This window comes from Chlorocebus sabaeus, chromosome 10, assembly GCF_047675955.1.
Source record: "Chlorocebus sabaeus isolate Y175 chromosome 10, mChlSab1.0.hap1, whole genome shotgun sequence".
In the NCBI taxonomy this organism is placed as follows: domain Eukaryota; kingdom Metazoa; phylum Chordata; class Mammalia; order Primates; family Cercopithecidae; genus Chlorocebus; species Chlorocebus sabaeus.
The window spans coordinates 121,127,142-121,143,100 of NC_132913.1; the positions used below are offsets into that span (position 1 = coordinate 121,127,142).

A 15,959-nucleotide genomic window follows, 5' to 3' on the forward strand; every position below is an offset into this window, starting at 1 on the left:
CTTCATACTTCTGCCTGTTACCAAGTTCTAAAGTCACTTCCACATTTTCAGTGTCTTTATAGTAATGTCCCACTCTCAGTACCAATTTTCTATTGGTACTATTTTCTGTTGGTACCAATTTTCTATTCTTCATTGTGTTGCCATGAAGAAATGCTTGAGACAGGTAACTGATAAATAAAAGAGGTTTAATTGACGCAAGGTTTTGCAGGCTGTACAAGCATGGTGCTGGCATCTGTTCATATTCTGAGGAAGCCTCAGGGAGTGTTTTACTCATGGCAGAAGGTGAAGCAGGAGCATGTCACATGACAAAAGCAGGAGCAAGAGAGAGTTGATGGGGGTGGTCCGCACACTTAAATAACCGTATCTTGTGAATACTCACTGACTGCTGCAAGGACAGCACCAAACCACGAGGGATCCACCCCTATGATCCAAACACCTCCCACCAGGCCCCACCTCCAACATTGGGTATTATATTTCAACATGAGATTTGGGTGGGGACAAATATCCAAACTATAACACTTACTGAACTGTGATTTAATATTTTCATTTGTCACATTTGGAATTTTTTTCCAGTTATGTGAATCAGTTTGTGCCACTTCATGTACCTCTCAGTTAGCAATTTTTTATTTGTAGGTCATATCCAGGTTGCATTTAAACATACTCTTTTTGGGAAAATACCAAAAACCACAGTGAGAAATGAAACTTCCCTTTATTGCTAATTCTATAGGAAAATGCTCTTAGCAGTTTTTGTGCATCATTTTCATTTTTTGAAATTATTTTATGTATATGCATGTATCTAATGTATATTCTCACACCTATTTTGTTAAAATAAAATCTAGTAACAGGCTCAACATATTGTTCTTTACTTTGCATTTTTAATTTGCCAATAAATTACAGACATCTTTAGAGGCCAATACCAACTGATTTGACAAGTTCTTTTAGTAATTTCATAAAAGTCTTTACTTTGGATTCAATGTAGTTTTTTCAACCAATTAATGTTGATAGAGATTTAGGCATTTTCCAAATTTGTCTTTGTGCACATTAGGGTGCAAACACTCTTTAATACTTTCTTTACATTACTATGTTTCCATATTCATAGCCTCTGATGAATTCTTCATCATGTGGTTCCCCAGCGGCTTTACTTCTCTCATTGAACCCTGACTGCTGTAGACTGGAAGTAGTGGCTGTGGCAAAGTAGTGCGTTGTACACTTTTTGACTTGAAATATAGTGAGGCAGAAAGAATAGGAGTGAGGCTAGAGGCTAGACCATAGCTCTACTGGAGTTTCTGCAGGAAAGGCGAGGCAGGGCAGGGGAAACAGTTTGGCACTGGTGGGTTTGAATGATTTCAGTGGGCTCTGAGCTCTAAGGGTAGGCCCTTTGCTGTCTCTAATAATTGACTGGCCTGGGGAGGTGCACTGCATCCCTACCAGATAGGGATTTTTAAGATGTGAAAATTTCATAATATACAGAAAATTTAAAAATACACACAATACAGGAAGTATTTTATTCTTATGGATAAATACCCAACAGTGGAATAGCTGTGATCTATGGTAGGTGTATGTTTACCTTTTTGAGAATTTGCTAAACAATATTTACAAGCGGCCAGACCAAGGTGCCCTCCCACCGCCAGCATATGAGAGGTCCAGCTCTTCACACTCACCAACACTTGATGTCTTAGTCCGTTTGCATTGCGATAAAGGAATACCTGAGGTTGGCTAATTTATAAAGAAAACATGTTTATTTGGCTTGTGGTTCATTCAGGCGGCACAAGAAGCATGGCACCAGCTTCCACATCAGGTGAGAGGCTCAGGCTATTTCCACTCATAGCAGAAGGTGAGGGTGGAGGGTGCTGATCACATGGCAAGAGAGGGAAGCAAGAGAAGAAGGAGGCAGGTGCCAGGCTCTTTTTAACAATCAGTTCTTGCTGAAACTAATAGATGGAAAGTTCACTCATTACTGGGAGGGGGCACTAGGTCATTCATCAGGGATCCATCCAAACACCTCCCACTAAGCCCCACTTCCAACATTAGAGATCAAATTTCAACACTTGATTTTGTAGGGACAGATAACTCAACTGTATCATTTGATATGGTCAGTCTTTTTCATTGCAGCTATTTTAATGGGATGTGGATTAAACTGCAGTTTTAGTTTGATTACCCTAATCATTAGTTATGTTGAACGTCCTTACATGTGCCTGTCTGCCATCTGTGTACCTTCTTTGGTAACTGTCTTTTGAAATCTTTGCTCATTAAAAAACATAGATGTCTTTTTAAAATAGACTTTTTATTTTACAATAAATTTAGATTTAAAGCAAGGGTGCAAAAAAATAGCCCTGAGAATTCCCATGTATCCTTTGCCAGTTTCCCCTATTGCTAAATCTTGGATTACTATGCACATTTATCACAACTCATTAACCAACACTGACACATTATGATGAAGTAAAGTCTATGTTTTCTTCAGATGTCATTAATTTTCACCTAATGCCCTTGTTCTTTTCTGGGATCCCATCCAGGATACCACATGACATTTACTCATGACATTTGTTTCATCTCCTCTAGCCTGTGACAGTTTTTCAGACTTTCTTTGGTTTTGATAGCGATTTGTTTTCTGGCACTGCTTCTTCTACAGCTTCTTTAGTACCTGGTACTGATTCAAAAGCACTCATCTCCTTCAAGTCATCTTCTGCTGATTCCTCTGGTGTGGTGTCTATTCGTTCTTGAATTTTTCACAGATCCATATCTTGAAAGAACATATCCCCCCACCTTTTGCTGCTGAATTAGAGATGTTGGGTTTGCAAGCAGGTAGACCACTTTGACACCTTCAGTGTTGAACTCGTGGGTTCTGGGTGGCTCAGGGCATTTCCAAAATCAAAAGAACTTTCAAAGACAGTCTCTTACTGGCAAGATATTCCTGACTTCAGGGACAAATCAATGTAGAACCAATCCACAAAAAGTGTTCATGTCAAGGCCTTCTTGTACAACAAAAAAACTGGTAGTGGGTATTGATCTTTTCCCTTCAAGGTATGGGGGCTGGCAGGTTTATAGATGGGGGCAGTCCTATTTGTAAACCCAATGGCATTTACACAAAGCAGTAGAATTAGTTTCTCCCTTCCTGCCCTGAATCCTTGTGTTTGCCTCTCTTCCTTAGATTAGGGTCATGGTTAGTAGCCTGCAGATCAATGTTGAATAGAAGCAGTAACAGCCCCCGCTCCCATCTTTGGCATGATCCAAGGAGTGAGCATTCAGTCTTTCACTGTTAAGGATGATGTTAGCTGTGGGTTCCTCCAAGATGCCCTTCATTAGTTTAAGATACTTCCCTTTTTTTTTCCTAGTTTGTTTAGAATTTGTTTTATCAGAAATGGATTTTGGATTTTTGTCAAACACTTTTTCCATACCTATTGAGATAATTATATGCTTATACATTTTTAGTTTATTTATATGGTATGTTACTTTAAATGATTTATAAAAATTATTTATTTTATCACTAATTGTGGTGAAATACACATAGCATAAAATGTATCATCTTTACCACTTTAGGTACACAATTCAGTATTGAGTACATTTACATTGCTGTGCAACCAATGCCACCATTCATCGCCAGAACTCTCTTCATCTTCCCAAACTGAAACTTTGGACCCCTTAAAAAATAATTCTCCATTCTCCCCATCTTTCAGCCCTTGTCAACAAGCATTCCAGTCTTTTATTCTATGAATTTGACTATTTTAGATACTTCATATAAGTAGAATCATACAGCATTTGCTGTTTTGTGACTAGCTTAGTTAACTCTGCATAATGTCCTTAAGGTTCATTCACGTTAGCATATGTCAGAATTTTCTTCCTTTCTAAGGCTAAATAATATTGCATTCTGTATATATACATCACATTTTTGCTTGGGTTGTTTCCACTTATAGGCTGTTGTGAGTTACGTTGCTATGAACATGGTGATACGACCTTGATGAATTTTCTAATGTCAAACCAGCCTTGCATTCCTAGGATAAACCCCATTTGGTCATGATGTAGAATCTTTTTATGTAGTAACTGTTTTAAAATATTACAGAATTTGACTTGCCAATATTTTGTTTAAAATTTTTGCATCTAAGCTCATGAGGGTCTGTAATTTTTTTCTCCTCATAATGTCTTTATCTGGTTTTGGTACTGTGATAATGCTGGTCCCATAAAATGAATTAGGAAATCCCCTAGGCTTCAGTTTTTGGGACTAGTTTGTGAATAATTGGTATTATTTGTTTCTTCAATGTTTGCTGGATTCCTCAGTGACATCATTTGAGCTTCACTTTGTTTCATGTGGGAAGGTTTGAATAACAAATCCAAATTCAATTTAAAAGATATGGGTTAGTTCTATTTGTGTTATTTATTCTTGTGAATAGTCTAGCAGTTTGTGTCTTTAACAAAATGTGTCAATTTCATCTAAGTTGTAGATTTTTTTGGCATAAATTTGTTCATGATATTCTCTTAACATTTTAATATCTATAGAATCTATGGTGATACCACCTCTCTCATTCCTGATATTGATAATTTATTTCTTCTTTTTTTTCAGATCAGGGTGTCTAGAGCTTTACCAAATTAATTGATCTCAACAAACCAGCTTTGGTTTCATTAATTTTGCCTATTTTTAAAGTGTATTTTCCATTTCATTGATTTCTACTCAGAAGTAAGCCCCCAGGGAAAGTAGATCACTCACCGTCATGTTTATTTTTCAAGGATAGTCGTCTGCAAAGCCCCAGTCACCAAAAGAAAAGATGATTAAGCAAATGTCTAGTACCAGTTAGGGTGTCCCAAAAGGGGCCATCTTGTGCTCCTACAAGGATTATACCGATTGTCTGCAGAATCTCTCATTCAATGTTCTTTAAGTTGTTACCTGACACACACTGCTTAGCTCATCCATGAAGGTATCAAGAAAACCTGCAGAATATAATTCTGTGCAATGCAACAAATATTCTGGTTGATCTTCTTTGTGCAAGGCTGTATTTGTCTGTTTGGATTGCTATAAAGGACACCTGAGGCTAGGTAATTTATAAAGAAAAGAGGTTTAGTTGGCTCATAGTTTTGCAGTCTTTACATGAAACACGGGGCTAGCATCTGCTTCAGGTGAGGCCTCAGGAAGCTTACAATCATGACAGAAGGTGATGGGGAGCTGGCATGTCACATGGCAAGAGCAGGAGCAAGAGAGAGACAGGGAAGATGGCACATACTTTATTTTTAGTTTTTATTTTTATTTCTGGGGTACATGTGAAAGATGTGCAGGTTTGTTACATAGGTAAACATGTGCCCTGGTGGCACATACATTTTTTTTTTCTGCTCTTAAGCTTTTTTTTTTTTTTTAAATACTTTAAGTTCTGGGATACATGTGCAGAACATTGTTACATAGGTATACATGTGCCATGGTGGTTTGCTGCACCCATCAACCCGACATCTACATTAGGTATTTATCCTAAGCTATCCCTCCCCTAGACCCCCCACCCCCGACAGGCCCTGGTGTGTGATGTTCCCCTCCCTGTGTCCATGTGTTCTCATTGTTCAACTCCCACTTATGTGTGAGAGCACGCGGTGTTTGGTTTTGTGTTCCTGTGTTAGTTTGCTGAGAATGATGGTTTCCAGCTTCATCCATGTCCCTGCAGAGGACATGAACTCATCCTTTTTATGGCTGCATAGTATTTCATGGTGCGTATGTGCCACATCTTCTTTATCCAGTCTACCATTGGTGGGCATTTGGGATGGTTCCAAGTCTTTGTTGTGGTGAATAGTGTTGCAATAAACATAGGTGTGCCTGTGTCCTTAAAGTAGAATAGTTTGATATCCTTTTGGTATATACCCAGTAATGGCATTGCTGGATCAAGTGGTATTTCTGGTTCTAGATCCTTGAGAAATCGCCACACTGTCTTCCACAATGGTTGAACTAATTTACATTCCCACCAACAGTATAAAATCGTTCCTATTTCTTCACATCCTCTCCAGCTTCTGTTCTTTCCTGAGTTTTAATGATCGCCATTCTAACTGACATGAGATGGTATCTTATTGTGGATTTGATTTGCATTTCTGTGATGACCAGTGATGATGAGCTGTTTTTAATGTATTTGTTGGTTGTATAAATGTTTTCTTTTGCAAAGTGTCTGTTCATATCCTTTGCCCACTTTTTGATAGGGTTGTTTTTTTCTTGTAAATTTGTTTAAGTTCCATGTAGATTCTGGATATTAGCCCTTTGTCAGATGGATAGATTGCAAAATTTTTCTCCCATTGTATAGGTTGCCTGTTCAGTCTGATGATAGTTTCTTTTGCTGTGCAGAAGCTCTTTAGTTTAATTAGATCCCATTTCTTAATTTTGGCTTTTGTTGCCATTGCTTTTGGTGTTTTAGTTATGAAGTATTTGCCCATGCCTATGTCCTGAATGGTATTGCATAGATTTTCTTCTAGAGTTTTTATGGTTTTAGGTCTTACGTTTAAATCTTTAATCCATCTTGAGTTAATTTTTCTATAAGGTGTAAGGAAGGGGTCCAGATTCAGTTTTCTACATATGGCTAGCCAGTTTTCCCAACACCATTTATAAAATAGGGAATCTTTTCCCCTTTTCTTGTTTTTGTCAGGTTTGTCAAAGTTGAGATGGTTGTAGATGTGTGGCATAATTTCTGAGGCCTCCGTTCTGTTCCATTGATCTATATATCTGTTTGGGTACCAGTACCATGCTGTTTTGGGTACTCTGGACTTGTAGTATAGTTTGAAATCAGGTAGCGTGATGCCTCTAGCTTTGTTCTTTTTGCTTAGGATTGTCTTGGCTATACCGACTCTTTTTTAGTTCCATATGAAATTTAAAGTAGTTTTTTCTACTTCTGTGAAGAAAGTCAATGGTAGCTTGATGGCGATAGCACTGAATGTATAAATTACCTCGGACAGTATGACCGTCTTCACGATATTAATTCTTCCTATCCATGAGCATGGAATGTTTTTTCATTTTTTTGTGTCTTCTCTTGTTTCCTTGAGCAGTGGTTTGTAGTTCTCCTTGAAGAGTTCCTTCCCATCCCTTGTAAGTTGTATTCCTAGGTATTTTATTGTTCGTAGCAATTGTCAATGGGAGTTTACTAATGATTGGGCTCTCTGTTTTTCTACTATTGGTGTATAGGAATGCTTGTGATTTTTGCACATTGATTTTTGTATCCTGAGACTTTTCTGAAATTGCTTATCAGCTTAAGGAGATTTTGGACTGAGATGATGGGGTTTTCTAAATATACAATCATGTCATCTGCAAACAGAGACAATTGGACTTCCACTCTTCCTATTTGAATACCCTATATTTCTTCCTCTTACCTGACTGCCTTGGCCAGAACTTCCAATACTATGTTGAATAGGAGTGGTGAGAGAGGGCATCCTTGTCTTATGCTGGTTTTCAAAGCAAATGCTTCCAGCTTTTGCCCATTCAGTATGATATTGGCTGTGGGTTTGTCATAAACAACTCTTATTATTCTGAGATATGTTCCATCAATACCTAATTTATTGAGAGGTTTGAGCAGGAAGGGCTGTTGAATTTTGTTGAAGATCTTTTCTGCATCTATTGAGATAATCATGTGGTTTTTGTCATTGGTTCTATTTACTTGATGGATTACGTTTATTGATTTGTGTATGTTGGACCAGCCTTGCATCCCAGGGATGAAGCCAACTTCATCATGGTGGATAAGCTTTTTGATGTGCTCCTGGATTTGGTTTGGCAGTATTTTATTAAGGATTTTCACCATCAATGCTAATCAGGGATATTTGCCTGAAATTTTTTGTTGTTGTTTTGTCTTTGCCAGGTTTTGGTATCAGAATGATGCTGGCCTCATTAAATGAGTTAGGGAGGATTCCCTCTTTTTGTATTGATTGGAATAGTTTCAGAAGGAATGGTACCAGCTCCTTTTTGTACCTCTGGTAGAATTCCACTGTGAATCCATCTGGTCCTGGGCTTTTTTTGGTTGGTAGGCAATTAATTACTGCCCCAATTTCAGAACCTGTTATTGGTCTATTTAGGGATTCGACTTCTTCCTAGTTTAGACTTGGGAGGCTGTATGTGTCCAGGAATTTATCCATTTCTCCTAGAATTTCTAGTTTATTTGTGTAGAGGTGTTTATAGTATTCTCTGGTGGTAGTTTATTTCTGTGGGATCAGTGGTGATCTCCCTTTTATCATTTTTTATTGTGTCTATTGATTCTTCTCTCTTTTCTTCTTTGTTAGTCTGGCTAGTGGTCTATCTATTTTTTAATCTTTTCAAAAAACCAGCTTCTGGATTCAAACATTTTTTGAAGAGTATTGTGGGTCTCTATCTCCTTCAGTTCTGCTCTGATGTTAGTTATTTCTTGTCTTCTGCTAGCTTTTGAATTTATTTGCTCTTGCTTCTCTAGTTCTTTTAATTGTGTTGTTAGAGTTTTGATTTTAGATCTTTCCTGCTATCTCCTGTGGGCATTTTAGTGCTACAGATTTCCCTCTAAACACTGCTTTAGCTGTGTCCCAAAGATTCTGGTATGTTGTGTCTTTGTTCTCATTGGTTTCAGAGAACTTATTTATTTCTGCCTTAATTTCAATATTTACCCAGTAGTTATTCAGGAGCAAGTTGTTCAGTTTCCATGTAGTTGTGCGGTTATGAGTGAGTTTCTTAATCCTGAGTTCTAATTTGATTGCACTGTGGTCTGAGAGACTGTTTATGATTTTCGTTCTTTTTCATTTTCTGAGGAGTGTTTTACTTCCAATTATGTGGTCGATTTTAGAATAAGTGTGATGTGGGGCCAAGAAGAATGTATATTCTGTTGATTTGGGGTGGATAATTCTGTAGATGTCTATTAGGTCTACTTGATCCAGAGCTACCTGAATATCCTTGCTACTTTTCTGTCTCATTGATCTGTCTAATATTGACAGTGGGGTGTTAAAGTCTCCCACTAATATTGTATGGGAGCCTAAGTCTCTTTGTAGGTCTGTAAAAAGTTGCTTTATGAATCTAGGTGCTCCTGTATTGGGTGCATATATATTTAGGATGGGTAGCTGTTCTTGTTGCATTGATCTCTTTACCATTATGTAATGCCCTTCCTTGTCCTTTTTGATCTTTGTCGGTTTAAAGTCTGTTTTATCAGAGACTAGGATTACAACCCCTGCTTTTTTTTTTCTTTCCATTTGCTTGGTAAATATTCCTCCATCCCTTTATTTTGAGCCAATGAGTGTCTTGCATGTGAGATGGGTCTCCTGAGTACAGCACACTGATGGGTCTTGACTGTTTATCCAATTTGCCAGTGTGTGTCTTTTGACTGGGTCATTTAGCCCATTTACATTTAACGTTAATATTATTATGTGTGATTTTGATCCTGTCATTATGATGCTAGCTGGTTATATTGCCCATTAGTTGATGCAGTTTTTTTATAGTGTCAATTGTCCTTTAAATTTGGTATGTTTTTGCAATGACTGATAACCATTTTTACTTTCCGTATTTAGTGCTTCCTTCAGGAGCTCTTGTAAGGCAGGCCTGGTGGTGACAAAATCTTTCAGCATCTGCTTGTCTGTAAAGGATTTTATTTCTCCTTCGCTTATGAAGCTTAGTTTGGCTGGATATGAAATTCTGGATTGAAAATTCTTTTCTTTAAGAATGTTGAATATTGGCCCCCAGTGTCTTCTGGCTTGTGGGGTTTCTGCAGAGATATCTGCTTTTAGTCTGATGGGCTTCCCTTTGTGGTTAACCAGACCTTTCTCTGGCTGCCCTTCACATTTTTTCCTTCATTTTAACCTTGATGAATCTGACGATTCTGTGTCTTGGTGTTGCTCTTCTCGAGGAGTATCTTTGTGGTGGTCTCTGTGTTTCCTGAATTTGAATGTTGGCCAGTCTTGCTAGGTTGGGGAAGTTCTCCTGGATAATATCCTAAAGAGCGTTTTTGGTACATACTTTTAAATAACCAGATCTCGTGAGAAATCACTCACTATTGGGAGGACAGTGCCAAGCCATTCTTGAGGGATCCACGCCCATGATCCAAACACCTCCCACCATGCTTTACCTTCAACACTGGGGATTATAGTTGACCATGCTATATGGAGGGGACAAACATACAAACTATATCAAAGGCATAGCATGGGTTCTGTGAAAGGAGGGTGAAAACACAAAGATGACATTGCCACTGACCTCAGGGAGTGCTCAGTAGACTGAGGGAGACAAGTACATATTTTCCTGAAGGTGGGCACTGGAGTGATGGCGTGTTTAGAATGTGAAAGTAGAGCAGGCACAGAGAGGCAGCCCAGCAGAGTGCTTGCTCAGGGACTGGGCCAGCAACTCCCCACTGCATGTGATGTATCTGAGGAAAGTCATTAAAATAGGCGATGGTCACTTTGCATCAACTCCCTGGTGTGGTCCATGGAGGCAGGATTGTCAATCTGATTTCGGCATTTCAGAGGCCTCTTAGGGTTTGGATACGGAAGAAGACAACCAGCAATGATTATGTATTTCAGAGATGTGCATGAGCCCCAATTTCTTGCCAGTTGGGAAGTCAGTGTTGAGGACCTTACTGTCTTAAGGAAATCCTTGACACATAGGATGCCAATTTCTTTCTGGACAGAGAGTATTTGGTTGGTTAAAGTTAAAATCTGAATTTTGTTGTGGGATAAATTCCAAAAATATTAGCTTTATTCAAATTTACTTTCACTTTATCTTTCTGAATTTTCAAGGTCCAAAAACATTGCTTAGTAATTCTGTTTCTAAACTCACATTGCAGCACTGGGCATGATCTGTCCAAGGCAGAGACCATAAGATAGTCTTGTCTGGAAAACATACAAGTAGGTATCTCAACAAATGATACTCATATATTCTTGTTCTTAGGAGTAAATCATTGGCAGTGAGTATGAATTTTTTTTTTTTTTTTTATGAAAGGATAAATACACACCCTCTATTGAGGTCAGGTTTTGTGCCTGTACTTCTTCCGCCTACTGTATCATAGGAGATTAGAAACCCAGCTGCTGACTCGGGCTGCAGTTCTCTGATGGCTTGCACACGGTGGACCAGCCCTGTTCTCCTATGTGTTTCTCTGCTGCTGACCTGTGGATTTGCTGAGGCAGGGAAGCTGCTAGTAGTACCCATGGATGGGAGCCACTGGTTCACTATGCAGTCGGTGGTGGAGAAACTTATCCTCAGGGGGCATGAGGTGGTGGTAGTCATGCCAGAGGTGAGTTGGCAACTGGGAAGATCACTGAATTGCACAGTGAAGACTTATTCAACCTCATACACTCTGGAGGATCTGGACCGGGAGTTCATGACTTTCGCCCATGCTCAATGGAAAGCACAATTACGAAGTTTCTTTTCTCTATTTCTGAGTTCATCCAATGGTTTTTTTGATTTATTTTTTTCGCATTGCAGGAGTTTGTTTAATGACCAAAAATTAGTAGAATACTTAAAGGAGAGTTCTTTTGATGCGGTGTTTCTGGATCCTTTTGATGCCTGTGGCTTAATTGTTGCCAAATATTTCTCCCTCCCCTCTGTGGTCTTTGCCAGGGGAATAGCTTGCCACTATCTTGAAGAAGGTGCACAGTGCCCTGCTCCTCTTTCCTATGTCCCCAGAATTCTCTTAGGGTTCTCAGATGCCATGACTTTCAAGGAGAGAGTATGGAACCATGTCATGCACTTGGAGGAACATTTATTTTGCAAGTATTTTTTCAAAAGTGCCCTAGAAATAGCCTCTGAAATTCTCCAAACACCTGTCACGGAATATGATCTCTACAGCCACACATCAATTTGGTTGTTGCGAACGGACTTTGTTTTGGACTATCCCAAACCCGTGATGCCCAACATGGTCTTCATTGGTGGTATCAACTGCCATCAGGGAAAGCCATTGCCTAAGGTAAGTCATACTCTTAGCAGTTTTGCATACATTCTTTTCATTAAAAAAGCGTTTTAGTTGTGTATATATAATTTAAAAATTATAGGTCCTATTCAGCCTACATTTTTGAGTACCATGTTTAGAAAAGCACCAAAAACAACAGTAAGAAATATAACTTCCCTTTATTGCTAATTTTTGTGACCCCTAGAGGAAATGCTCTTAGCAGTTTTGTGTACATTCTTTTCATTAAAAAAAAAGCATTTTAGTTATACGCAATATCTAATGTAAATTCTGATACCTATTTTGTTAAAATAAAATCTTGTATTAGGTTAGACATATATTTCTTTACCTTGCATTTTTCATTTGCCAGTAAATAATAGATTCCTTTATAGACAAATACAAACAGATTTGACAAGTTCGTTTAATAGTCTTTACTTTGGATGCTATGTAGTTTTTTTAACCAATTAGTATTGATATATCTTTAGGCATTTTCCATTTTTTGCTTTTATGAATAAGGCCATGTAAACACTCTTTAATAATTTCCTTATGTGAATATATTTCTATATTCTTGCTTTTATCTTAATAGACTAGAGTCTTACACGTAGGGTTATAGGGTTTTCCTGAATTGAGAAGGATTGGCATCTTTTTACTATTAAGTCATCCTGTTCAGGAATATGTAAGTCTCACTATTTATTCAGATCTTGTTTTATATACATAAATAAAATTTTTCACTATATGCGCATTTTATGTTTGTTATTAATATTTATTCCTTGGCATTTTTTTATTTTTGAAACTATTTTTTTACAGGGCAAATTTTCCATTTCTACATTTAACTGACTATTGGGGTTTTTGCACATGTGTCTTGTATCCAGCCACATTACTAACTTTTTTTTTTTTTTTTTTTGAGACGGAGTCTCGCTCTGTCGCCCAGGCTGGAGTGCAGTGGCCGGATCTCTGCTCACTGCAAGCTCCGCCTCCCGGGTTCACGCCATTCTCCTGCCTCAGCCTCCCGAGTAGCTGGGACTACAGGCGCCCGCCACCTCGCCCGGCTAGTTTTTTGTATTTTTTTAGTAGAGACGGGGTTTCACCGGGTTAGCCAGGATGGTCTCGATCTCCTGACCTCGTGATCGCGATCCGCCCGTCTCGGCCTCCCAAAGTGCTGGGATTACAGGCTTGAGCCACCGTACTAACTTTTTAAATTATTTTTTAGTATGCATTAGATGTACAATATACCCTACCATCTGCAAGTAATTCCCTTCTCTGATATTTATACTGCTTCTTTTGCTTTGCTGGAGCATATACTTCCAAAACGTTACTGAGTAATGTTGTTAGAGTAGCCAGTTTCAATAGGAATTCGGTCACTTTTGACTGAAAAATCCTTGAAAAATACCAGAATAAGATTCTGGCAAATGCACAGTTGCTAAATCCAGATGAATCACTTGGTGTCTCATCTCATTATATTATTTTATTAGGGATGGAGTATACATTTTTGTCTATTGCTGTGACTGCTTACAAGGTTCAGTAGACTTTGTAACACAGTCATATCTCTCATTGGCAGATATTTGGTAAAAGAGTGACCTTTCAGCCTACTCATGGGAAAGTGAAATAATGCTCTTTCTAAAAAGCAGGAAGACTACAGTTGTAGGCCTTTCAAAATTAGGCATGACTTTCAGTTCTTGGCCAGACCGGGCTAGGAGATGCAAGTTGAAGGACTCTTAAGAGGTTGGACTTATCAAAGCACTTTTCTCCTCTTCATCCCCCATTAATTACAGTACCAAGCACCATCCATGTGTTGCCTACACACCACATCTTTGGCTGAGGGTGAGGCTCTGCCACTTCCTGAACCCACACTGAGTTCATTATGGCTCACAGGGTCACCCAGAGGCCTTTAGAGATATAAAACCCTATATATGATTTTATATCACCTGTGATAGGGAGATATACATAAAAAATGAAACATTAAACTCTATATGGTTCCATTTATTTTTATTATAAATCTTTTATGAGATAAGAAATAAATGTGTTTATATATCTATTAAAGAATATACATGTATGAAAGTTTTTATAGTTGCAGAGGGTTATGTATATTAACGTATATATTTATGATTATATCCATAAATCCAGCAGATTTCTCACAGAGGAATTCAGATCTGAAAGAGGGCTTTCTGTCAAGAGCCTTGGATGTGGCCCAACCACAAAAGTAAAAGTCAACTGTCATTGAAAGAAGGATGGACACTGCATATTGTTCCTTCCTTGTTTCAGAGGCCAGGATGTGTCTGGGAAAAGCATGCAGTTGGTTACATCTTGTTGGGAAACAGGATTCAGAGTCTGAGTCTCATCTGTCTGATGAGAAGGGAGCATTACTTAATGATAGAGTACGTGTTTGCACATGTACGTGTTTGTGTATATGCAGGTGTGTTTGTGTGCGGTGTCCCAGACCCTGCACAGGGGATTTTCTTGAAGGTCTCCTGTAACAAAATCTCCTTGAGCCTATCCGGGAGAATTACATCCAGGAATGTAATTAAATACTTTAACAAGGATGGCAGATGACCCCATCTCCAACGTCAGGGATCAAATTTCAACGTGAGATTTGGAGGGGACAAACTTTTAAACTATATAATTTGGTGTCGTTGTTCTTTTACATTTCAGCGTTCTAATGTGTGTGTTGATTAATGATGTGTAAACAATTCAGCAGAACATTGAAATAGTTTTAATGAGAAAAAGAGGAAGTCACTCCTAGTCTCTTTGAATTTTTGGTTAGTTCCAACAGAATTGATGACTGGTTTTAGGTGAAAAGAATTCAGGCTCCGTCTATACCATCCATGGTAGGTTCAGCTCTGCAGACCTGGGGATGGGATATGGTTACAGAGCAAGAAAAGATCTGTGCTTCCCCCATTGCTCTAAGTTTCTGGCTCCAGTTCAAGATCCAAATTCAAAGTTAGCTTTTGGTGGACAAGAGTAAGGCCTCCCACTAAAATTGTTTACTTCAAGTTTTTATTTTCAAAGTGTTCCAACACACACAAAGGAGAGACTTAGTGTCATGACCACCCGTATATCAATCTTAGGTTAAATAATTTTCACTATTTTGCTGAACTGATTCATCTATCCCTTTTTCCTGTCTTTAAAGAAAACATTTTTAAAAGAGAAATTTGTGTCAGTCTTTTATATTATACTTTAAGTTCTAGGGTACATGTGCACAATGTGCAGGTTTGTTACATAGGTATACATGTGCCATGTTGGTTTGCTGCACCCATCAACTCATCATTTCCATTAGATATTTCTCCTAATGCTATCCCTTCCCCAGCCCCCCACCCCCTGACAGGCCCTGGTGTGGGATGTTCCCTGTGTCCATGTGTTCTCATTGTTCAATTCCTACTTATGAGTGAGAATATACGCTGTTTGGTTTTCTGTCCTTGTGATAGTTTGCTGAGAATGATAGTTTCCAGCTTCATTCATGTCCCTGCAAAGGACATGAACTCATCCTTTTTTATGGCTGCATAGTATTCCATGGTGTGTATGTGCCACATCTTCTTTATCCAGTCTATCATTGATAGACATTTGGGTTGGTTCCAAGTCTTTGCTATTGTCAATAATGCTGCAATAAACATATGTGTGCATGTGTCTTTATAGTACCATGATGTATAATCCTTTGGGTATATACCCAGTAATGGGATCGCTGGGTCAAATGGTATTTCTAGTTCTAGATCCTTGAGGAATTGCCACACTGTCTTCCACAATGGTTGAACTAATTTACACTCCCACCAACGGAGTAAAAGCGTTCCTATTTCTCCACATCCCCTCCAGCATCTGTTGTTTCCTGACTTTTTAATGATCGCCATTCTAACTGGCATGAGATAGTATCTCATTGTGGTTTTGATTTGCATTTCTGTGATGACCAGTGATGATGAGTATTTTTTTCATATGTCTGTTTGCTGCATAAATGTCTTCTTTTGAGAAGTGTCTGTTCATATCCTTTGCCCACTTTTGAATGGGTTGTTTTTTTTCTTGTAAATTTGTTTGACTTCTTTGTAGATTCTGGATATTAGCCCTTTGCCAGGTGGATTGATTGCAAAAATGTTCTCCCATTGTGTAGGCTGCCTGTTCAGTCTGATGATAGTTTCTTTTGCTGTGCAG

The 15,959-nt window shown here is 38.5% G+C and overlaps 1 protein-coding gene across 1 annotated transcript; it reads left to right on the plus strand.

Moving 5' to 3' along the window:
• The first annotated feature begins 10,991 nt into the window (after positions 1-10,991).
• Positions 10,992-13,434, plus strand: LOC119625276 (UDP-glucuronosyltransferase 1A8-like). Its single transcript, XM_038001347.2, is given in 4 exon segments — positions 10,992-11,163; positions 11,166-11,236; positions 11,238-11,846; positions 13,384-13,434. Coding segments are annotated over 4 exon segments (903 nt in total).
• Positions 13,435-15,959: the final 2,525 nt, after the last annotated feature.